The sequence below is a fragment of the Syngnathus floridae genome, chromosome 9 (assembly GCF_059516105.1).
Source record: "Syngnathus floridae isolate MCC-2025c chromosome 9, RoL_Sflo_1.0, whole genome shotgun sequence".
NCBI lineage: Eukaryota > Metazoa > Chordata > Actinopteri > Syngnathiformes > Syngnathidae > Syngnathus > Syngnathus floridae.
The window spans coordinates 6,159,506-6,182,910 of NC_142421.1; the positions used below are offsets into that span (position 1 = coordinate 6,159,506).

The 23,405-nt window shown below is 42.4% G+C and overlaps 3 protein-coding genes across 8 annotated transcripts; 1 reads left to right on the top strand and 2 right to left on the bottom strand.

Moving 5' to 3' along the window:
- The first annotated feature begins 203 nt into the window (after positions 1-203).
- On the top strand, positions 204-11,784 carry xpo1b (exportin 1 (CRM1 homolog, yeast) b). Of its 5 annotated transcripts, none has more exons than XM_088384859.1 (25): positions 204-630; positions 1,727-1,858; positions 1,970-2,071; positions 3,158-3,230; positions 3,684-3,745; positions 4,243-4,287; positions 4,622-4,803; positions 4,891-4,939; positions 5,010-5,129; positions 5,216-5,344; positions 5,423-5,581; positions 5,670-5,867; positions 6,022-6,160; positions 6,250-6,431; positions 6,523-6,679; positions 6,761-6,924; positions 6,995-7,129; positions 7,398-7,590; positions 8,338-8,444; positions 8,621-8,815; positions 8,944-9,112; positions 9,274-9,408; positions 9,632-9,791; positions 9,872-9,968; positions 10,515-11,784. In XM_088384859.1, the coding sequence occupies exons 2-25, from the start codon at positions 1,733-1,735 to the stop codon at positions 10,659-10,661; spliced, it is 3,225 nt and encodes a 1,074-aa protein (XP_088240985.1). In that variant the 5' UTR covers positions 204-630; positions 1,727-1,732; the 3' UTR covers positions 10,662-11,784. The 5 variants fall into 5 exon arrangements, with proteins under 5 accessions (XP_088240985.1, XP_088240986.1, XP_088240984.1 ...); XM_088384860.1 differs by having other exon boundaries at positions 204-390; XM_088384858.1 differs by having other exon boundaries at positions 204-376.
- Positions 11,785-12,130: 346 nt separating this feature from the next.
- Positions 12,131-17,821, bottom strand: sanbr (SANT and BTB domain regulator of CSR). 2 transcript variants are annotated; one of them, XM_088384863.1, is made up of 20 exons: positions 17,668-17,821; positions 17,262-17,413; positions 17,035-17,194; positions 16,827-16,923; positions 16,499-16,725; positions 16,314-16,372; positions 16,008-16,168; positions 15,794-15,880; positions 15,600-15,710; positions 15,398-15,521; positions 15,181-15,333; positions 14,855-15,097; positions 14,743-14,775; positions 14,391-14,490; positions 14,147-14,232; positions 14,001-14,029; positions 12,882-12,955; positions 12,718-12,806; positions 12,566-12,648; positions 12,131-12,476 (listed from the first exon to the last, which is right to left on the bottom strand). In XM_088384863.1, exons 2-20 carry the CDS (start codon positions 17,409-17,411, stop codon positions 12,431-12,433), a joined length of 2,112 nt encoding a protein of 703 aa, XP_088240989.1. In that variant the 5' UTR covers positions 17,412-17,413; positions 17,668-17,821; the 3' UTR covers positions 12,131-12,430. The 2 variants fall into 2 exon arrangements, with proteins under 2 accessions (XP_088240989.1, XP_088240990.1); XM_088384864.1 differs by lacking the exon at positions 14,743-14,775.
- A 517-nt stretch (positions 17,822-18,338) lies between these two features.
- pex13 (peroxisomal biogenesis factor 13) lies at positions 18,339-20,811 on the bottom strand. The gene is made up of 4 exons (XM_088385775.1): positions 20,564-20,811; positions 19,382-20,079; positions 19,192-19,314; positions 18,339-19,028 (listed from the first exon to the last, which is right to left on the bottom strand). Exons 1-4 carry the CDS (start codon positions 20,635-20,637, stop codon positions 18,727-18,729), a joined length of 1,197 nt encoding a protein of 398 aa, XP_088241901.1. The 5' UTR covers positions 20,638-20,811; the 3' UTR covers positions 18,339-18,726.
- Between the last annotated feature and the right edge of the window lie 2,594 nt (positions 20,812-23,405).

The following is a 23,405-nucleotide window of genomic DNA, read 5'->3' on the forward strand; positions in this document are numbered from 1 at the left end:
TAGATGTTCGCTATTCCGACACAGACTCATGAAGAAATCCATTCTACATAGGAGTCTGCCCTCTTTTTCTCTCCTGGCGGAGTGGTCGCGTGGGCGCTTGAGCCAATTGAAATTGATCGACGGGTTCGCTGCAAAATGGGAGCTCAGTCGGGATTTCTCCGCCAAAGCTACAGCCAATCACGGCTCGTGATGGGCGGGACTCCAGTCCAAACTTTACGCGGCGCCATCGGCTGAAAACTAAACCGAGATGGAATCTCCCAGTCTGAACCGGTTTCAACCGGTTGCGAGTTAGTTGCTTGAGAGAGGAAAGGAGGCGCAGGCACACAACCTCCATACCGCCCCGCTGGAAATTTATTAAGAGTAACGCATTTATTAGGTTTGTGATTCAAGGTTTGTTTTGTTTCGTAAAATGTCTTTGAGCGACAGCTTGCTAGCTTTGCCTTGATAGTAGTTTGGGGATCCAATCAGTGGTCATTAGCAGCCAGACATCCCTCGCTGCTGGAGCTGGAGATAGTCAACGCTGCAGAAATAGGAAAGCTTTTCTTATCAACTGTGAATCTCAAGTGCTCACTATATCTTGTACGTTCTTTTGCTAACGCCGCACTTTTCAATCAGAGCCTCGGACTATAGGTACGTAAACTGAAGTGAAGTGCAAAGCGCCAAGTTGTTGTAAGGCTGGCTTTATATATGCTCTACATGTGCGGGTCATAGCTAGCGAATTTGTATTGTTTTATATCATGTTTGCATAGCTTTTCATTGTGCTCAGCAAACGGCTTTCGAATGACATCGATAGCATACTTTGTGGAATTAAATAGCCACGCGTGGGACTATCGTGTGCTGTGGAAGTCATGCGTGTTGTCCGAAATGTGTTTGAACTTGGTTTAAAACCAACGGTGTGAGATTCATTCCACGCCCCTCCCAGCTCACCAGCATCACTTCGTACGACGTGATGGCAGCGGATGTCAAGTTGGTGTTGCTAGGCACTCACTTGCTCGCCACTGTTAGCCTTCTCTTTGTCACGTGTCACGCGTACGCGGCCAACCATCTTAAAAGCACAAACTGTAAATTTGGTGGTAAAAGCACTAAAACTCCTTTTACCTTACGCGGAGCAAATCGTTGGTGCTGTGGTGGGAGGGGTTGCTTGGACCACGCACGCCATTGCTGGACCACATGGGAACTGCTAGCCACCCCACAGCTTCACAAAATAGAGCCTAAGGGCAATTTATTGTTTCGCTTGCTGTGTGTGAAGTTGTGCAGAATGAATGCTGACATGGCTACAACTGCTGCTCGGCACTGTCAACATGATCGTTAATTGCTCACTTGTCTTTTTTTTTTTTTTTTCTTCTAGTTGGACTTTGGATGCGTTAGCTCGGTTTCTTCAAGGTGTAAACAAAGTGACGTCGACTTTTGTATCAGACACGTGGCTCGGTTCATTACTTAATAATGAATGCGTAATATCAAGTAACCGTCCGTATTGTAATAAATTGGATAATTTCTCCTTGCCTTGGACAACACGTGACAAGAGCTTCTTTTAAACCTTGTACGTCTCAACGTCTTCAGACGTGTTGCTTGGTTGTTGACAATTGGTTGGTTGGGGGGGATGTTGTTGTTTCATTGTCAGCTGTTTGGAATTGTTTCAAAACGCATGGTGCACATGACTTTGTCCTGTTGAATGAATTCGGTGCTTCCATGACCCCCTCCTCTCTCTTTCCTGTCGTTGTTGCAGAGCTCTATGCCAGCAATTATGACAATGTTAGCAGACCATGCAGCACAGCAGCTGCTGGACTTCAACCAGAAACTGGATATTAACCTGCTGGATAATGTGGTGAACTGTTTGTATCATGGGGTGGGACCACAGGTAAATGTTGCAAATCACTTTATAAAAAATAATTTCCATGGCATAGTAATTTTCTGAATTTCAAAGAAAAATTGTCTTAATTCTACAGTGTCTTGAATAATTCTATTGCAGCAAAGAATGGCGCAGGAAGTGTTGACGCACCTCAAAGAACACCCTGATGCCTGGACAAGAGTGGACACCATCCTGGAGTTCTCCCAGAATATGAACACCAAAGTAAGCGGAGTTCACTGATTATTTTATGTGGAAATTAGGTGTGACTGATCTAATTAGCGGAAAAAAAACAAAGTACTATACTGTACAATGGAAGCATAAAATCAATCCATTCCGATACATTTTCAATGAGAGGGTTGTGAAGGCAGTCCATGACAGTGTGCTTTTTCCACGTTCATAAAAATCACAAATGTAAAAAAACAAGACAACTTTCAAACAAAACTGCTAAAAGTGTACTTATTTTCTATAACAGTCAAATGTCATTGTGATTATCGAGGTGAGTCCCTTCACAATAAACTAAACATGGTAACATTCCACAGTGTTAAATTAGGCCTCTTTGGCACATAATTAGATAATGGAACTCGGATCTGCTGCTTTGAGGCTTCTACTGAGTACAAAGGCCTCCATCATCCATCAATAGAACAAATTCTGAACCGTAAGGACTCTTCCTATTCTGAGCAACCTGGGGAGAAGGGCTGTAGTGCATTAAGATCCTGATGGTCATTCTTTCAGAGCTCTGGCGGCCTCTGTAGAGAGAAGAGAACCTTTCAGAAAGAATAGCATCTTTGCAGCACTCCACCAATCAGGCCTGTATGATAAGAGTGGCCAAATGGAAGCAACTCAAAAGACACGTGGCAGCCAAAAAGCATCTTGAAAGACTCTCGGACTATGAGAATGAAAAATCTCTGGTTTACTCAGACACCTATTAGACATTTTGGTGTAAATGCCATGCGTCATGTTTGGAGGAACCAAGACACCACTCATCACCCGACCAATACCATCCCGACAGTGAAGCAGGACAACGAGCCCAAGCACACAGCAAAGACAATGATGGAGGCTTCAGAACAAGTCTGAATGTTCTAGAGCAGGAGTCGGGATTTTTGGAGAAATTTCTGTCCATCACAAATATTTGATGTTTCAGATTCACGTCTGTTACAAAGCAGTTGTTCAGTACTACACACAGAATGCTAGAAAATCTACATGAAAGATGGGTTCTGTCAAATTGTTAGCTAGAGGCTTTTCTATTTAATTCAAGATTCTCTGGTCATGTTTACCGAATCTTAAAGTGTCCCTCTTTTCTTGTTGCAGTACTACGCCCTTCAGATTTTGGAAACCGTTATCAAAACAAGATGGAAAATTCTTCCCCGAAATCAATGTGAAGGTATATATTTTTTGACATTTTACTGAGATGCTCTCAAACCATTCCAAAAACTTTGAATCATGTCTTGGTTACACCTGTCAGACTTTTTTTTTATTGACGTTTGATGTTTTTGTCGTAGCATCTTTTCTTATTTTTGTTTTTGTCTTAATTGAGCTGTTTTGTCAGTCACTGATCAAAGTCCTTGTTACAGCTAAAATATATATATAAATAGCAAATAGATCTTGGACCACTCAGTCTTTACATCATACGAAACTACGTTATGCCAATGGAGACGACTATACAGCAGCAAATATGGTCATGCTCTTCCGCACCAAAAAGGATGCGAACAAATCATGTGCTGGTGCAACCACCTGAAGAAGGAGATTTTGAAGAATGTCAATGGCAGGCAACTTTCATGTAAGGATATTTGGATATCACTTTTTATTCAATGCTTGTGTTATGTCTATTTTCCAGGGATAAAAAAGTATGTCGTCGGTCTCATTATTAAGACGTCATCTGATGCTGCAAATGTGGAGGTATGCAACAGTCATGTATCATGCATGTTGTATTATATTTAAAGTGGAATTTAGACCAACTAAAAAGTTTAATTCAGTCTAGTAATCCTAAATGTAATAATAGAATACATTTTGGCCACCTTTTTGTTTTATTTCGTATATGTATACACAGTGGTGCCTTGAGATAAGAGTTTAATTTATTTAGTGACCAGGAATTGAAATGTCCTATGGGCTGGAAATAAAAACTTGTTTTTGTCTATGATTAGTTGACAAATGTTTGATAGATTTATTCAATATTAAAATAACCATTACTTACTTCATTACTCCTACCTCAAATCATCATATCGAAATAAAAGGTTTTTTTCCCCCCCTCTTCTAAATCATAAGTAAATAATCTTTCTTAGTGGCACCGAGAGCCTTGAATATTGCTAGTTAAAATGCCAAACACCAAATATTGTCATTATTGTTGCCTTTGAAACAATCCAACAACTCAGTTGTTTTACATTTGTACTTTTTAGAAAGAAAAGGTGTACATTGGAAAGCTGAACATGATTCTTGTTCAGGTAGGTTTATGCCATTCATTATTTCCATTCAAAATGAGATGAATAAGGTGCCCGCCGGTGTAGTGGCAAAAGACCGGAGCAAAGCATGTCAATTAAGAGTCCAAATTGCACATCTGTTCTTAGGAGGTTGTGTTTAAAGTGTAGTTGACAAAAACAGACCCTATATAACTTTGCGATGAAGATTTACACCATCAGAAAGTAATAGGGACACATTTTTGAGTTATTTTTAGGATGACTTATTTTTAGCAAGTGTCACAGATAAAAATTCGCTCGGTCCATAATTTTCACCGCATTTGTCACACTGTCGAAAATGTTTGAATCCTTCTGTGTTTAGATCTTGAAGCAGGAGTGGCCCAAGCACTGGCCCACCTTCATCAGCGACATTGTGGGAGCAAGCCGAACCAGCGAGAGTCTTTGCCAGAACAACATGGTCATTCTCAAACTGCTGAGCGAGGAGGTCTTTGACTTTTCCAGTGGCCAGATGACCCAGGTCAAAGCTAAACATCTAAAAGACAGGTTAGTAGAGTACTCTACTTAAAAGCGCAACATTGACCAACTGCTGTGTACTGTATCGCTAATAATATGCCCTTGTGTTTCTTTCAGTATGTGCAATGAGTTCTCCCAGATATTCCAGCTTTGCCAGTTTGTTATGGTATGTTCTAAATCCCAGTCCCTTGTCAATATGTTTTTTTGTTTTTAAATCTCATCATCTTGTATTTTAGGAAAATTCCCAGAATGCCCCCCTGGTTCATGCCACTTTGGAGACCCTCTTACGTTTCCTTAACTGGATTCCTCTGGGCTATATCTTCGAAACCAAGCTTATCAGCACATTAGTGTATAAGGTAAGCTTGCGATGGATAGGTTGATTATATGATTAAAGAAAAAAAAGTTTCCCGTAGTTGAGTATCTCCTCTGATTTTTTTTTTAGTTCCTGAACGTTCCCATGTTCCGCAATGTGACGCTCAAGTGTTTGACTGAAATTGCTGGAGTAAGCGTCAGCCAGTACGAAGAGCAGTTTGTCACACTCTTCACCCTGACAATGTGTCAGCTCAAGCAGGTGACCTTGATGGCAAACGCAAGTGTCCTTTTTGGCTCATGCAAAATAGAACTCTAACCCAATTTTTTTTTAATCTAGATGCTTCCCCTCAACACTAACATCCGTCTGGCCTACGCCAATGGGAAAGATGAGGAGCAGAACTTTATCCAGAACCTCAGTCTGTTCCTTTGTACTTTCTTGAAAGAGCACGGGACGCTCATTGAAACACGGCTTAACCTCAGAGAAACGTTAATGGAGGTAAGTTGCCGATCCAGAGGATGGACGGGGAAAATATTTCAGGATCGGAGCAGACAAACGGGTTTCTGATCTTCCTGTTCTGCTTCAGGCGCTTCACTACATGCTACTGGTGTCAGAAGTGGAAGAGACAGAAATCTTTAAAATTTGTTTGGAATATTGGAACCATTTGGCGGCCGAGCTCTACCGAGAGAGTCCGTTTTCCACATGCACGTCGCCGTTGCTGTCTGGAAACCAGCACTTTGATGTGCCACCGCGCAGGCAGCTCTACCTGCCCGTCCTGTCCAAGGTACCACTCCTCGCTCCCGTGGTGTCAAATAAGACACGGACGGGTCTGATAACTTGTTAATTTGTTGTGCGTGCTATTGATATGGTTTTATTATCGTACATATTTTGGATGATCTTTTCATTCGATTTTCTTTGCGCCCACGCACGCCCATTAGGTTCGACTGCTGATGGTCAGCCGAATGGCAAAACCAGAGGAAGTCCTGGTGGTGGAGAATGACCAAGGGGAGGTAGTCAGAGAGTTCATGAAGGACACCGATTCCATAAACCTCTACAAAAACATGAGAGAAACACTTGGTAGGTCTCCCATATTCTGTCCCACTTAATGGTCTACACAAGGATTTGCTTCAGTGAAAGACTCATCATAAATGTGTGCTTCTCTGCAGTATACCTGACTCACTTGGACTATGCAGACACTGAGCGTATAATGACTGAGAAGCTTCACAACCAGGTGAACGGTACCGAGTGGTCCTGGAAGAATCTCAACACATTGTGTTGGGCCATTGGATCTATCAGCGGGGCGATGCATGAAGAGGATGAAAAGAGGTTCTTGGTCACAGTCATCAAGGTGGGCTTAATATTCCTTCTTGATGAAGAATGCGCCTAGAAAAAGATTTCAGTTAGTCGATTGTTGAAAACGTGATTTTTTTTGGTCGCAGGATCTGTTAGGTCTGTGTGAACAAAAAAGGGGAAAGGACAACAAGGCCATCATAGCCTCCAACATCATGTACATCGTAGGCCAGTATCCCCGCTTTCTCAGAGCCCACTGGAAGTTCCTCAAAACGGTGGTCAACAAGCTTTTCGAGTTCATGCACGGTGAGATTTTGAAAGTCGCCCATTTTGCTCGTACTGTGTCGCGTAATAATCTGCTCACCGTCAATGGTCCTTTGGCATCAGAGACCCATGATGGAGTTCAGGACATGGCGTGTGACACATTCATCAAGATTGCCCAGAAATGCCGGCGGCACTTCATCCAGGTACAGGTGGGAGAGGTGATGCCCTTTATTGACGAGATCCTCAACAACATCAACACCATCATCTGCGACCTACAGCCACAGCAGGTCAGTTCAGACAATACGGAAAAACCGTCGTCGCGCTCGACTCATCCGCTCACTCTCGTTTGCATCCAAGGTGCACACCTTCTACGAAGCTGTAGGTTATATGATTGGCGCTCAGACCGACCAAGCTGTACAGGAGCATCTTATTGAGAAATACATGTTGCTGCCCAATCAAGTGTGGGACAACATCATCCAGCAGGCCACCAAGGTATATACTTTCATTGTCTCTTTCAGATATCTCAATACGGCGCGAGTAGGAAATATAAGTAAACCAAATACACCTTTGCATTTCACAAGTATTCCTGTTCATACGGTTTCACTCGGCGTGTTGAAGACTTTGAAGTCAACTAAATGTCTGGCCTGAAGGAAACGCATTTCGTGAAACACTTTGACGACTCGAGTCATGCTTATCGAGTTTTTGTTCAAATACATAACTCCAATTTCTCTGCGCTTTCTCCCGCTGCATCCACAATCAGAATGTGGACATTTTGAAGGACCCAGAGACTGTGAAACAACTTGGCAGCATCCTGAAGACCAACGTGAGAGCCTGTAAGGCTGTCGGACACCCATTTGTCATCCAACTGGGCCGGATTTACCTCGACATGCTCAATGTGTACAAGTGCCTCAGCGAGAACATATCTGCTGCCATTCAGACAAATGGTATGGGAGGTGTGTGTTCATTATGGCATTTATTGTATGTGATTATTGGACCTTTGGACATATTTGATAAGTATTCAAACTTGCTGGTATGAGTCATCATATCTTGACTATGATTTCACAGAATGGCATACTGACCTAAGCAACAGATTTGCTCTGTGTTCTCATTTTACATGAGTAATCAAACACATAGTCCATAAATAGCTGACTTTTAAAGAGATTCACTGGTTTCTATGGTTAGACCTCAAGGCAGAGATTACCTTTACAAATTAATTTCCTTGGGATAAAGATTTGGGGGGGGGGGGGAGTCAACAGTGTAATTCAAAGCTGTATACAAATGCAGCTTAGTGCCTTGCACCTTTTGCAAGGCAAGTGCGTAATTTAAGTGAAACGCAACTAAGTGATCCATTTTCCTTAATTTCCCTCTTGGTGAGGATAAGTGGTTCAGAGAATGCGTGGCTGGCTTGATAAAGTACATGTAGAGTCTCATTGAACAACAAGCTTGTTTGGTTGAAGTAAATACGACCTTTACGTATTTCCAGGAATCCATTATGCCAACTTTGCGTCTAGACAGATCGGCATAACAAACTAAAAGTGATCATATCAATTCAAAGATTCAAAAACAAAAAAGGATTCCACGAAAAATTGAGCAACAACAACCACTTTAAGTAATTTGCGCTTCCATTGGACTGGTTCCACACCAAAATCGTTCCCGTCTAAATTTGCTCGTATGTTTGACATGTTGTTTTGCGTGTGCAGGAGAAATGGTAACCAAGCAGCCTCTGATCAGGAGCATGAGGACTGTCAAACGAGAGACATTGAAACTGATCTCGGGCTGGGTCAGCCGATCGAACGATCCGCAGATGGTGAGAAACCACCACACACACACACACACACACACACCCTTTCAAAATAAATCAGTCAAGCTTGCTGCTCCAATTGGTTGATAAACGATTCCGGTGATTCATTTGATTTTGACGTATTTTCTACAGCTTCTCTTTGTGCTCTGCTTATTGTTCTGATCCATCGTGTTGTTTTGCAGGTCGGTGAGAATTTTGTTCCCCCACTGCTAGATGCCGTCCTCATCGACTACCAACGCAACGTCCCGGCTGCCCGTGAGCCTGAAGTTCTCAGCACCATGGCAACCATCGTCAACAAGCTGGGAGGGCACATCACCACTGAAATCCCCCAAATCTTTGACGCTGTCTTCGAGTGCACTCTCAACATGATCAACAAGGTATGCTTGGACTTGATATTATATGACACCACAGCCGTGCATCCGAAGAATGGTCAAATGAGTGAATGAACGAAGAAGCACTTGTATGAACTCCCGGGTGGTTTTTCCTCATTGCAACCCCACCCCAGAACTTTGAAGAGTATCCCGAGCACCGAACTCACTTCTTCTACCTGCTGCAAGCTGTCAACTCGCACTGCTTCCCCGCATTCCTCGCCATCCCCCCAGCCCAGTTCAAACTGGTGCTGGACTCCATCATCTGGGCCTTCAAACACACCATGAGGAATGTTGCTGACACCGGTAAGGACCCTGGCCCCTGCTTTGCCTGTTGAAATGTCATCGAGCAAGAATGCCAATGGGGGCACAGAATGCAGACAACAGTTCACTTCAAAAGGGCAACTCGCATCGAGACGTCGTGTGAGTTGATGTGCCTCTGCTTGTTTTTTTTTTATTTTGATCAGGTCTGCAGATTCTCTACACAATGCTCCAGAACGTGGCTCAGGAGGAAGCCGCAGCTCAGAGCTTTTACCAGACGTACTTCTGCGATATACTCCAACACATCTTCTCGGTGGTCACTGACACCTCTCACACTGCCGGTGAGTTTGCACGCAGCATTGTTGAGGAAATTAAACGCTTTGCTGATGAATAGTGAATTCATCTTTCAAATGGTTAGGCTTAAGTGTACGAGGTGGCGTCTCACTTTATGATGTCACAAAGCGAGGAACCAGTCATTCTCTTGGATTTGTGAAGTGTAAATGACATACCTTTTATCCCTCTTCTGTCAGTGACATTTGGTGCCTTTTTTTTTGGTCTCTTCAGGTCTGACCATGCACGCTTCCATCCTGGCCTACATGTTCAACCTTGTGGAGGAAGGCAAGATTACCACTGCACTGAACCCCGCCTCTCCCGCCAACAACCAGGTGTTCATTCAGGAGTTCGTGGCCAACCTGCTCAAGACGGCCTTCCCTCACCTGCAGGAGTAAGTCCGCACCGCACTGAAGCGCAGCCAGCCTTCTGCTTGGCTTCTCCCATCTAATGTCACTTGCGTGTTCTCCGTAGTGCTCAGGTAAAGGTGTTTGTAACCGGACTGTTCAGCCTCAACCAGGACATTCCTGCCTTCAAGGAGCATCTTCGGGACTTCCTCGTCCAGATTAAGGTGAGACCTTGTGTATGGCTGGAGAGTGATTGAAACGGCAAAGTCAAAGTTTTGACTACAAAAATTCAGGTTGTTCAACCCCTAATCTGCACCACACAAAAACAATAAAGGTACTTGCACTAATTTATGATTATTTACTTGGAGTAATAATAAGAATGCTTACACAAAATCCCAGCCAATATCCAGCTAATCATTTGTAACATTCTTTTCTGGGGAAAAAAAGATGCTTTCTGATTTGGCCATGTTTTATAAAAACGTTGCTTTGGCACCATCTGGTGACATTATGATGCCAAGCAACTACATTTAACTGAGGAAGTGAAAACTTCATTTAGTCCAGATTTTTGCTTTGTCTAAATAGAATAAAGTGATTCTCACAGTTTACATTTACATATTGCACATATAATATCGGTCATTTAAATAATAAATATATACAGATGTATTTAAAAAAAACTGGCCGACTATTGAGATTGTTGGCAATTGTGCACAAATAAGTGTCATAAGAATTTAAAAGCAGTAAGAATAACGAACTGGTGTGTGGCTCTACAGGAGTTTGCCGGCGAGGACACGACGGACCTGTTCCTGGAAGAGAGGGAAGCGTCGCTTCGTCAGGCTCAGGAAGAGAAACACAAAATCCAAATGTCGGTTCCAGGCATCCTCAACCCCCACGAGATCCCAGAGGAAATGTGCGACTGAGCCCCGCTTGCTCGGCGGTCTCCATCGAACTGTCCAACTAACTCAACTAACCGCAGCAAAGACAACAAAAGCCAAGAAAGGCACTTCAGCGTAATGACGGATGGGAGACTCCGCCCCCTCTGCAGAGTGGATGCTGGTCGTGCAAAACAACGCCAATAACATGTAAATGAACCCTGGCCCTTTTTACATAATCTACGTTTTGTATGGAGACCCCCCCCCCCCCCCCCCCTCCATCTCTTTCCACAACTTGCGGTTGTTTATCAGTCTGGCTTGCTGCTGAACTGCATGAACAAGTCATCCATTACGAATTTTGTTGGTTATTTTTCCCCTCCCTTGCTCTTTCCGACCCATATATTTGTTTATACATAAATATATATATATATGTGACAAATATATATATATATTTATATACAGTGAGAGATGTTTTTTGTTGTTGATCTGCATCAAGACTTGTAGAGTTGGAAGGTCTTTTCGAGGCACATACACCGCTTGGTGGGAGAATGAATGGAACGGCTAATGAATGAAGGCTTAAAAGATGTCAGCATCTTTTCTATCGTGACTTGTGCGGCACCTGACTAAGTTGTTTGAACACTTTTCTAAGGAACGTGACAATGTGCATATCATCCCAATTGTATAGCATCTTTAATACCATGGGAACATTATTTTTTTTTTTTTCTTGTTCAATTGTTTCTTTTGGTGTGCGTGCGCGTGTGTGTGGGTACTGTCGCGTAGTCGACATCAGGCTTTTGTTTTCCTCTAAGAGGATTGTTGCTCATTTGCGAGCCTCCATGAATGGGACGTTTTAAAGTGGCAGAGGTATTTATGGGTTCTTGGTTGACGGCTTTCAACGTGTTTAGTTGTGCTCATTTAGATTGTTTACCATGCAGTAGTGCTTCAAGACACTACCGATAGAGCAAAATGACAAATAATAAATCGGGTTTACATTTAATTTTGTATTTTTGCATTTTTCATTCGTTCGTGTTGAGTTCTGTCCAAATAAACAATTAGGCTCCAGAATGTATAAATTCTTAGCAAGTACCCAGTCTCTAATGGTAAATATCCCTTCTCAAGGTGTTACATTTGTTGTGAATTTTTTGAACTGATTAAAACGTTTAGAGTTTTACACACGTCTTTGCTTTCTTGGGTCCACATGTCATCAACTACATCATTGGAAATGGATGCATAGAATTAAAATAGTCTAAATCAAAGCAGTGTTCTATTGCTGTTTTTTTATTTTAAAAGCTATCTAATATAGCAATTCTACATCAAGATTTGTAAACTTCATGGTGAGACAACTCACAAATACAACACTTCCTTTTCATTAACTGGAAGACTGCAGATGAAGATGGGGGTCACAGAGTCAATCAGACATTCTTGCATCATGCTCGCTTCTCTTGCAGTAATGCAGCACAGGTCAAACCAGAACCTGTTTTCTTAAGTGCACACTCTGTGCACCAATATGATACACATGTTTTTTTTCGAGCTGCACCCTTGACTGTGGTCCCAAAATCCTCCAGCAAAACATGAGAAATGGAACCAATCAGCACATGCTTCCTCCAAGCTGAGCCAGGTCCAGGGAGCGCCTTGTTTTTCAATGACTGACTGCAGCTGCATAAACAAACTGCAAGGCGTGCTGATCCCTGCACGGTCACCTGAGTTAAGCAGAAGATGGCCGCTCGGTGTGAAAGGACTGGGGGTGAGTGGTAGGTCCATATTTGACCGTGGAGCAAGCAGACATGCCTGGATCACATTATTAGATTACTAAGCCATCACTTCTCGACGTTTGTCCGGATCTGAGCATAGCGTATTTTAGTTCTACAAGATGACACAAAGACACAGAATGTCATTGATCATTTTTTTGCCCATTTGTAACTGAGTGAGGGGGGGGTTACTATGTAGCCCACCTTGGTGTCTTGTCAAAGGTGTGTCTGCTTTGAGTAGCATTCTTGAATTGCGCCTCCAACCTGGCGTAGATTCCACCTGCTAGCTACAACACACACACACCAAATAAATCCTGGTGAAATCAGATGGCAAGCATAGTGCTTGTCATATATACTTCTTTTGTGTCCTTAGATCTGTTTTGCTCCTGGTCTCCAAAGCGCATCTTGGTGAGGTAGTCGATCATCTCGGCCATGCGACGCTGATCTAATAAGAAACAAATGAGTTGGTGTCATGTAAAGACATTTGACTGTTTTCAACCTCTCCCCAGAATCTGTTTACCTTCTTCTCTTTGAGCATCCTGGTTGTACCGCATGGAGCGGGAACTGTCCCACTTACTTTTCTGGATGCTTACTCTGCAGAGTGCAAATAACAAATGATTATTTGGGCACAGTGTTCCCTCTAATTTTTCAAGCGTCTGTGCAAACACACAAGCTCCCTGTGCACACTGTGTGCAACACCAGATTAAATAGATAAATAATTGTCAATGAGAACTTTAACTTGCTCGGGGTCGGATTTTGTTTTGTGTGACAGCTCGTTCCTTTTCTGTCGATCTTTTGCGCTCACTCAGAATAATGTACCGATCCCCTGCCCCATCTTGAATCTTTGTACAATTCCAACAGCTTTCAAATGACATTTCAAACATTGGTTGCACTGCATGTTTTGCAGAGAAGACCTTTCTCATTCGAAAACAAGAAAATCACACCGAGTTTCACCGTTTCCTCTTGCACTTGCACACTCCGACAGTCATTCAATCTTAAAAGAAGTGTCGCATCTCTTAATTATTTGGATGTGTCGCTGCTCATTCGTTTCGCCGTGATTAGTTAGTTTAGTATTTGCATCGCTTGACTCCGCCGCTAACCTGCTCGCTAACCTGGTAGCTAAGCTACGCGGAACACAAGTTCCGGCACTATAAATACTATGATTGGCTATGACGCGTAAGCAAACCCTATCATATCATTGGCTGGACACCTGTCAATCACTGATTTATATTACAAAAAGCCACAGAAAAAAAAAACAATTCGTCCACCTAATTAGATTAGATTACGTCTCACATTAGATATTAATCAATCAGTTTATGCTGAATTTTATTTTGTGCGCAGCATGGAGTTTCTTGTGCGCAAAGACTGCGCGACAATTGCGCAGCTGCGCAGTTTAGAGGGAACACTGGACTAAGCAAAAGTATCTAGTGGAGTGAAATTCCATGTTTAAAGATGAAAGTGCTGCTGCTGCTCCCCTTGAATATAGTATATTATAGACTTCGTTAGAGCAGTGATTCGATGACAGAATTCATTCCATCCATTATTTTTACAGTGCAATGGAGAAGGTGATTGGTGTTGCCTGTCCTGGACAATATATTCAATAATTCTAATAATGTTAGTGTTTCAATGTTGAACTCACATGAAAGGAGTGTTGTCTCTGGTCTGTGACTGTAGCAAGAAAACACAAGTTTGAAAAGTCAAATGTGTCAAGTATGCTTTTCAGAGTCAATAATACTATTAAGCATTAGAGTCACGTTCAGAATGAGTTTCCAAACCATGACTCACTTTGTCCGGTTTGACCTTTCGCTGGAGGTTTGGCGAGGACAATTGTTTTTTAAGAACTCTGCTGTTCTTCTTGGCTTTCTTGGCAGCTGCAGACACAAAAGGAACGTGACAAGATATTTACAGGGACATCTGACACCATCTGCTGGACAAGAAAAGAAATAGTCTATGCAGTAAAAAAAAAAAAAAGCTTTCATGCTCATAAAGATGGCGAAGGCCGCTATTGAAAAAAAGGGGGCAACATCACCTTGCTTCTTGGACGACTCCTCATCATCCCCCACCTCATCCTCCGTGACCTCTGACCCTGTGGTGTACTCCTCGTCTTCTGACAGAAGAGATTGCTGCCTCTGGAAGGACAAAACAAGACATTTATTTATTTAACTGCATATTTGTGTGATTCACAGACACGCACGTTCGCATCTAGGACCGGAGTACCTGCAACAAGCATGCAAAATTCACATCTTGACTAATCTTTGAATGTTCCGTTGACTTACAAGGTAAGTCTAGTTAGAAATGAATATTTTCATACATACATGCAAGATGAACAAAACATCCGAATCTGCAGGTGACTGATTGGTTACTAGTATAAAAAGGCCTACCAGTTGCAGAGTCCAGTTTTTCAAAAGAGAAAACTGGTTGAAAGAGAAAGTACCAGAAGTCATAAATGACAGCAGAAAAGAAAAAGGGAGAAGAAAACAAAAAAAGACTTACAGTCTGGAATTCCCCACTTGGGGTTCCGAGCAGAGTTGGCTGCAAGAGGGCATCACAATCTTTTGCGACATTGGTTGGCCGCTCTTCACTTCTGACACACCTATCAGCTGGTGGCGAGTTACACGCACACACGGCATCTCTGTGCAAAAGGAGGTCGTTGAGGACTCTGGTCTGAGCCGAGGTGGCCTCGTCGCAGTCTTCTTCGTTCGGCACGTTCACAATGTGGTCGCGCACTCTGCAACCCTGCAAGTACACAACGGTCAACACACATTCATGCTGTTTCTCTGGAGCGCTAACATGGCTGAATCCATATGCTGTCCATTTACCTTGGGCATGCCGCTCGGGTCAAAGCGTAGTACCGTCTGGTTGCAGCAGGGGTAGACGCCCATCCCGTTGCAGCTTTTGTCCACCCCTGTGCTAAGGTACCTGACACTTTCTGGGTGGTAGCGGCAGTGGGTCAACTCAGCACATACAAACTCCTAAACACAACACAAACATTAATAATAATAAAAAAAAAAAAAATGATGTTGTTTGTCTTTGTACCTGTTGGCAACGGGAGCAGGTCAGACAGTTGATGGTTCCCCAGATTCTCCAGTAGACCAGAACCCATGATTTTAGCTCGTCGTAAAGACTACTAATGTATTCATTGGCATCCCAGTTCTTCTGTCTGCACAAACACACATAAAGATCATGTGTCGAAAATTCACATTCATGGTGAGGTGGAGTTATGATGAGTCTCGCATACTTTGAGTGTGCGTAGACAATGTCTCCGTGAGTGTCAATGTTGATCTTTTCTGGCACACAAGAAGTCTTCTTCTGTGTATCTATGGTCAGCATCTTCAAGCACAGACCGCACCTGAATGTATAATCCAGCAAATCTTACCGAGAGCCTACAAAAAATGTGCAACACTGGATGGATGAAAATGTTTCTCTCTTGACCTGTAGAGAGTTGAAGCATTTCTTGGGGAATCTCGGTTCTTGTAGTTCGGGTCGAAGAGAAGCTCGATCTTCTTTTGGAACAATTTGCTTTGTAAAGTGAGGGCAGAAGAGAAGAAGTGTTCTTTTTTGCATTACCACATTCCAAGTCCAATGTCAGTTTTGTGTTAGCTCAGTGACTGACAGGTGATCAATCCAAGGTGACAAAAACTTTTACCTCTTAAATTTATCTTTTTTGTCCCTGATGTCGTCCGCCTCATTGTGGTTGAAGAGCTCGGCGATTCGTGACACCAAGTTGCTGTTGATGCAGTTCATGTTGCAGGGCGTGGCCACGATGGCGCTCATATGTTTGTGACAAAACTGGACACATTCCTCCACCTGTGCATCGATAGAGGAATAATGCTTCTTGGCAAATTGTTCCTTACAGTACAATTGCGAAAGAACATTCAATGAGAGACATCTCTCATCTTGTAATTAGATCAGGAAAAACAAGGTGTCCAACATTGCACATCACCACACTTACTAAGGCGTCCATCTTCAAAAACTCGGAGGAGATCAGGATTGAGATCACATTGCTGGGCTCTGTAAGCGACAAACAGCATACGTACAACCAACCCAAAACACACGAGACACACACAGCCGGTGATCCACCAACACAATAAGTCAAGCCAAATGTGTTAACTGTAAAAATTCCCTCCCGCATTTTACCGAGTCGAGGTTTGTCCTTAGATGAGTTCCTCCTGACGTACTTCATGAGCCAGTCAAAGATTTGAACGTCACAGTGAACCGAGATGTCCACTTCTTCCCATCTCTGGGAGTCCACGGACAAATATTCAGCAAAGTAGCGCATCTCTTTGACGAGAAGATCTCTGGGACATGTGAAATCCTGCTTCAGGTTCTTGGTCTCGTCACACACATGGATGACCATGTTGGGACTGTGTGGGGACAATTATTGATTTGACACAGTTGCGCAATGATAGACAGAGTGAGTGTGCCGTGGTTTGGTCAGCACTATGGAAAGAAGAAACTCTCTTACTCTCTTAGTTTCGGAGGTTTGTCACCATCCTCGATCGAGACTCTTTTGTCGTTCTTCTCTAAAGTGCAAACACTTCCTGAGAGTGTTGATTGGCGGCCTGTGTGGAAACAAAACCACAGAAGAGACTGTAAAACCAATTTGAACCAACTAAACGGACCTAAACAAAACAAAGTAAAGAAGTCCAGAAGTTTTTTCGAAACTAACGTACCTTTACAGGCACTGTGATGACTTCTTCCCCCGGCAGCTTGACTCGTGTCCAGTATGGCTGACCCGCCATCCGAGGGCACTCCTGCTGTGATTGCATTACACTGATCGTCCACATGAGGAAAACCTCCACAACTTTTCAGCTCCTCAAAGCGAAGTGCGCACTGCATGAAGAAATTTGATATTACAAACCAGATGCCTGGTGACAGCTGGAGCGGTCATATACTGTACCTCTTTGGGAGTGAAGCTTGGCACGAGCTTTACCACACTGTCCCAGTCTATTGGCTGGGCCAGTCCCACGAGGGAACCCAGAACCATGTCCAGAACCAGGACATTGTTGTCATAGGGAAAGTTGTTGTTATCCAAGGAGGAGCGACTCATTTCTGACAAAATGGCAAGGTCACAACACCATTACAGTTTTCACTGCCTACTAATGCAGACAAGTATCATTCAAAAAATTTTGCGACACTAATAACATTCAATATCTAAACATACTCGTCACAAGGATGTTGAAGGATGATGCTAACACGGGCCGAGTCTCAAGCTCTACGGTTCGATTCTCTAATAAATTGACCTTCTTCTTCGCTAAAAGAATTCAGACAGAAAATAGTACATGCATAAAACATCGGTCACATACTTATCTGTTGTCAATGAAATGTTTTCTTGTAGCTTTATCGTGGAAACAAGGTCGATGTGAGTTTTGTCATTGAGAATCGGTGATGCTGATGCTGAGACGTCCTATCGGCGGCTAACGGCATTGCTAATGCTGGCTAACTTTGTGGGACAGAATTTGGTGCTTTCAAAGACCCTCGTAATTTCAAACACTTAAGAGGTCATTGCAATTGTTTTATACGTGTCTTTAATGCATATATCCTTCAAGTTGATATATTTATCGGTGTTGTTAAGCTTGCACGCAAAGATAAAACAATTAGGTCTCGTGAAATTATTTGTATTGTGAACGATCCACCAACTCTCCCAAGTTTACGCCGTAGTTTGGGCTTTAGCTCCGTTACACCCCCCCAAAAATGACATAAAAGATATTCACCATACGAAAACGCGTCGATAGAACACCTATTCTAATGTCGAAGTTTGTCCATAAAATCATGCAAATGTTAAAGAAGTTTTGATTCATTCGCTCAAGTTGTAAACCCAAACGGGAAGTCTAGCGTCCCGTTGCTAAGAGACGAAGGTTCCTCGTGCCAGGTAAAAGTGATACCTTAGAAAAAAAAACCTGAAAGTTAAATTTGCCTTCTTTCAAGCCATTAGGTCTTAGTCATGTGAAAAACACATCCAGGCAAAATAACACAATTAGGATTTATCAATGGATTTATTTGACAAAATAATATTAGAATGTATTTACATTACTAATTTGTATTTTGAGAAGCAGTCCAAATGATCTGCCTCCCATTATGAACACAATCTAACCCTCATGATTTTAGATTAACCATGATAAAAGGCAGAATTACACAAATAACTTTATATAAATTACAACACATACATTTTTCATTATTATTATCCAAGATAAGAATTTGAACAATAGTTCTAACCAATTACAAAAAAACATAAAAATGTATGTAATGAGGCTTAACTAAATATTTCCACTACTTTTACTGTTAATCATCCAACGTTTACATTCAAACAGTCAAAATTTTAAAAAATGGACTTGCCTACAGGTACGTTCAAACAAACAGAAGATTCACAAGTCATTTTTTTCTGAGATGTTAACCACTGTGTCAGAATTGGAATTTGAAAGTCCTACACTGGCAGAAGTTGGTGTTTCTTTGTACACAGACTCCAACAACTCCTCGGGTGAAGGATTCACATTTGTGACCAGGGCAGTCTGGGAGTCCCCTTGCTGCACCTGAGCTAGCCTTTCCATCTCCGCCTGCTTGTGGCCTCTCCTCTTGCCGAGGATCTTGACGTAGTTGGCGGGGACGAGGCCTGTCGTCTGACCGTCCAGGCTGGCCAGCAGCCAGCCCCGCACCCGCGGCTGTTGCTCTGAACATCAAGTAAGGAGCACAATTGTCAAAAACGGGAGATAGGACTGACTGGTCGACAAATTAAAAATGAATGAAACCTGAATAAAATCAAGTACCCCATTTAAATGGCATCTTTACAAACTGAAAACTAGAGACACTTTGTCCGACTTTTCCATACGCACCTTTTGGTGCGAGGTTGAGCATGTCGCCAGCCCGAAAAGAAATCTCCTCTTCAGAAGAAGCTGAAAAGTCATAGTCTGCTCTCGCCACAACATGATCATCCTCTCCATTGGCCCAATTAGTAGCTGCAAGACAACACACATATGACTTTCCAGGCACATGTCTTTTATGTAAAATAAATAAATAACTCACCTCTATCTTCAGAGCCAGTGGCAGAGCTCAGCAGTTTCCAAACAAGGTATGGTCCACCCAGGACCACAGCAAAAAACAAAAAGATTGGCCACGACTTAATGGTCTGATCGTCCATTCCCGTTCCTCGGCCTCTGGGTGCTGCCAGGGCATCGCTTGCACTGTCTGCCCATAAATCCTCAACCTCAGCAGCGGACCCCCGACCAAGCAGTCTCTGTAAACGTCGGAAGAGGTATCTTAAAGTGCGCACCAGCGCAAAGGCTGACAAAACCCTGGTGAGATGCGCACGTAACCGCGTCAGGTGATTGGCCACGTCCAGCACGGCACGAAAGCTGTTATAGACGGCCGAAAAGGTGGCGTCCAGCATCATGCTGACTGAGGAGAAGGCATGGACGATGCTTTCGATGGACTGGAAAGCACCACGGCTGCTTTCCTCCGCCTGCTGCACAAAGCGACTGGGGGCGGCATCCTCCGCGTGCGGGAAGCGACTGTAACCTCCGAGGCCGTAGCCGCCGCTGTAAGGACTGTAGGGGCTGTAGCCCCCGTAGATGGAGCTCCCGTAGGGGCTGTAAGAGGAGGTGAAGGAGCTGTAAGATGGACGGTAGGACTGCTGCACGGGACGTGGGGGCAGTGGAGGGGCAACTCTGGTCAGGACGGGAGGGCCAATAGAGGGGCCTGCAGAAGGTCCAAAGTCTGTAGACCTGTTGGGTGATAAAAACAGATTTAAATACATTTATTTAAATACGTTGTCTAATCTGCAAAGGCACATGAGATGTATTTTATACTTAACTATTTTGCTTCCCCCCCACATCAGTCCACAATACAGCAAAACGATGAAAACAAGTTTTAAAAACATGTACTGTGATTTATAACAAGTGTTATTCAAATAAATAAGGGAAGCTATGTTTGGAAGGCCATGGCAGTACTATAGGCCAGGCTACGGAGTTAGCAAAACAAGTCGACAACTTCTCCAGGTAATGACAAAGAAATAAAGAGGAGTGTTCATAATAATTTCACAATTCACAACCCCGATTTCCCAGACGCCTAGCGTACAACTTACATGGCCATCGAACTCGGATTTTAGCCTAGGTAGTTAGCAAACACGCGATCTGGCTACCACGATTCCATCGACAAATGTCAACAACAAACGAAATATTACAATAGCAAAGTGCTCCGTTTATTCACCTGTAATTTATAGGTGGACCTATTGTCCCGGGAATCCGCCTTTCCCACGGTTTTGGTGGCGGTTGCGAGTCCATCGCACAAAAATTTCTCGACGCTGTCAAAAATAGCCCGAGTTGTTTTAGACCGAACGCCCCTGAACGCCTCTCAAGATGTCTTCCTGTTCTCCTCGTAAATTTGCAAATCTCTTCTTTTGGAACTTGTAAAGTTTTAGAAGGGATTTTAAAATATGTTTTAAGATGAGTTTTATTGGAGTATTTGCCAATATGTGTAGTACAAGTAGTCTGTATTTTTTGTCTCATTTCCTTCCATGCTGCACTCCGGGGAGAGGTGTAAACATGAAATGTGCTGCAACATTTTTCCCAGCAGAGGGTGCTATTGTGAAGAAAATGAAGATGATTATGATGAGATAGATAGATAGATAGATAGATAGATAGATAGATAGATAGATAGATAGATAGATAGATAGATAGATAGATAGATAGATAGATAGATAGATAGATAGATAGATAGATAGATAGATAGATAGATAGATAGATAGATAGATAGATAGATAGATAGATAGATAGATAGATAGATAGATAGATAGATAGATAGATACTTTTTTGATTCCAGAGGGGAAATTCGTGTTAATGAATGTTTTTACATTTTTTTTTACTGTAGTAATTTTTTTTCACCCCAAAGAATGTATAAAAAAAAAAAAAATTCAAAAACCTTTTTTTTTCTGGGTCTCAGGACGACATAGGTAATTATGAGTTAAGTTGTTTCAATCATCTCTGACAAAACAGCTACTCTGAGGGGCAAATATGAACTCCTGTTTAGAAGTTTGATATGCACAGTCGCACTTCTTCAGTGCAAGCCTGCAAGGTGGGATGCAACATTCCTCCGCCCGCATCTCAATGACGTCACATACGACTGTCACAGTTCGGTCTGCATAGATTTCTCATACATAGATCAAGTACCAAGTGACATTGAAGAACCCTTTAAAAGAGGTTTAAATGTAATCTCAACAAGAAGTAGAAAAACACAGATTAAGATGTATTTGGTAAGTAACAAGAGCATGGTGCAGTTATGCTCCACAATATTTGTACAATTACTGCAAGCGTGAAGTCATCCGTTCAGGTCATTTAGGGCATTGAATTGATCTTGAGTCGTTAATAACTTGGCAATTATATCCGTGACAGTTTATTTAAGATAACAATGATGCGTTATAAACCTATTATGTACAATGCTGTTGATAAGCATAATTCATATGCATTATTACTATAACTATGCAAAAGGTAAAATTGTGTTAAAATAAATAAATGTCAATGCCTGTACTTCTGCACTTAACTATAAATTTCCAATAATTACAATCCCTCCAAATGTATTGGATCAGGAATTCCTTTTTTTTTTGTTATATACAAATATAAATATTTGTTATATAAAGGCAAACATCAGAAAAAAATTCTGAATGACAGCTTTCATCTATCTAGACACCCCACTTTTCCAGTTGCTAAAAGTATTGGGACAGACATTATCATTATTACCATGAAATAAAAGTTTTACTTCTAATCTTTGATGAGAAACCCAAATGTTTACAATATCCAATAAAAACAAAGAATTGATATTGCTGTTCCAATATTTTTGGAGGCAACTGCAAAGCGTTCTAGTGACATTGTCGTGAAATTCCCCTACGGCGCGGTGAATAGTAAAGCAAAGTGACAGTGACATTGACACCCGACTGAGGTGTGTGAGGAGGCGGCAGGTATGAAGAGAGCTTTTCCGAAACGCCATTAAGTGATGAGGTGCATCTTGTGGTTTGACCAAACAAGCTGAGTGACGACGACGCTGTTGAGCGGGCGTGTGCGCAGAGCCGTCACAGCAGCTTTGTGGCGGGGTGGGTGGACTGCATCAAATGTCTATGTGGTCCAACTAGTGTAGGCGTGTGAAAGTTTGGCTGTCATTTGTGAGATGATGCTGTCATTATCCTGGGAATAGAAAGTATTGGCTTGTGATGTCAAAGAGTGTGGGAAGATGCTTGGGTTGATTCTTGGACCTGGTATTTGGGGTTCATGCAAAAGGCCCGAGACCTTTTGCACTGTAGTGATTTATGAAGGTCAAAGACAATTAGACGACTTGCATTTTACCAGACATTTTACGTCAAGTCGACAAGTTTTCTTAGTTCTTTGATCAGACCCATTTCAGATTTTTTCATGACTCCTGTTATATTTATTGCATGACTTTCGCCTACTTGGTTATTTATCTTTTTTTCTTTTAATTAATAAGTTCAATATTTTGGATTTCCGGTCATAAGCCTTGACAAGCAGCTGAGTTATGTTTGAAATCTGTGCCGAACAAATCATGTGAGTGAATCCCTGTGACGACCCCAACCTTAAAGTCACAACAGCAATAATTTTGCACGGCCGTTTTGACTTTACCACATCTACAAAATACAAATGGCACGGCCGCTGTTGATTTTAAAAATCAAACGTGACCTTTGAGCATAAAAGCCCGTCACTGCACTACATGCGCATGAGGATCATCAAACTTGAGATTCTCATACTATTGCATTTCAATGAAACCAACTTTGATTCTGGTTGGAAAAATAGAGTGAGGCACGTTACTGCATGTGTCAGTATAATTTGCACACATAATCACTAAGCACTATGTCTACATGCATGTGCATGCCCACTCTGGTGTTGTTTGTGATATGAAAATGAAGCATTCCTGCTCATTCATCCTCTCTGGCAGGTCCGGGCTATCATAGCAATTGCTGCTGATGAGCTGTCCAGAGTACTGGTCATGTGACAGTTTGGTGCATTAAATAATATAAGATTATCCTTTATTTGTCCCACATTGGGAA

Bases quoted from the DNA above. Each gene is read 5' to 3' on its own strand.
- sanbr (XM_088384863.1), bottom strand. From the start codon at position 17,411: ATGAGTCGCTCCTCCTTGGATAACAACAACTTTCCCTATGACAACAAT. The intron at 16,924-17,034 runs GTACGTTAGTTT...GTTTCCACACAG, and splicing joins TCATCACAGTGCCTGTAAAG to GCCGCCAATCAACACTCTCA. The intron at 14,233-14,390 runs GTGATGTTGCCC...TTGTGTCTGCAG, and splicing joins GGAGTCGTCCAAGAAGCAAG to CTGCCAAGAAAGCCAAGAAG.
- pex13 (XM_088385775.1), bottom strand. From the start codon at position 20,637: ATGGACTCGCAACCGCCACCAAAACCGTGGGAAAGGCGGATTCCCGGG. The intron at 19,315-19,381 runs GTGAGTTATTTA...GTTGTCTTGCAG, and splicing joins CACTGGCTCTGAAGATAGAG to CTACTAATTGGGCCAATGGA. The intron at 19,029-19,191 runs GTGCGTATGGAA...CTTGATGTTCAG, and splicing joins GCTCAACCTCGCACCAAAAG to AGCAACAGCCGCGGGTGCGG.
- xpo1b (XM_088384859.1), top strand. From the start codon at position 1,733: ATGCCAGCAATTATGACAATGTTAGCAGACCATGCAGCACAGCAGCTG. The intron at 4,940-5,009 runs GTATGTTCTAAA...CTTGTATTTTAG, and splicing joins AGCTTTGCCAGTTTGTTATG to GAAAATTCCCAGAATGCCCC. The intron at 6,925-6,994 runs GTCAGTTCAGAC...TTTGCATCCAAG, and splicing joins GCGACCTACAGCCACAGCAG to GTGCACACCTTCTACGAAGC.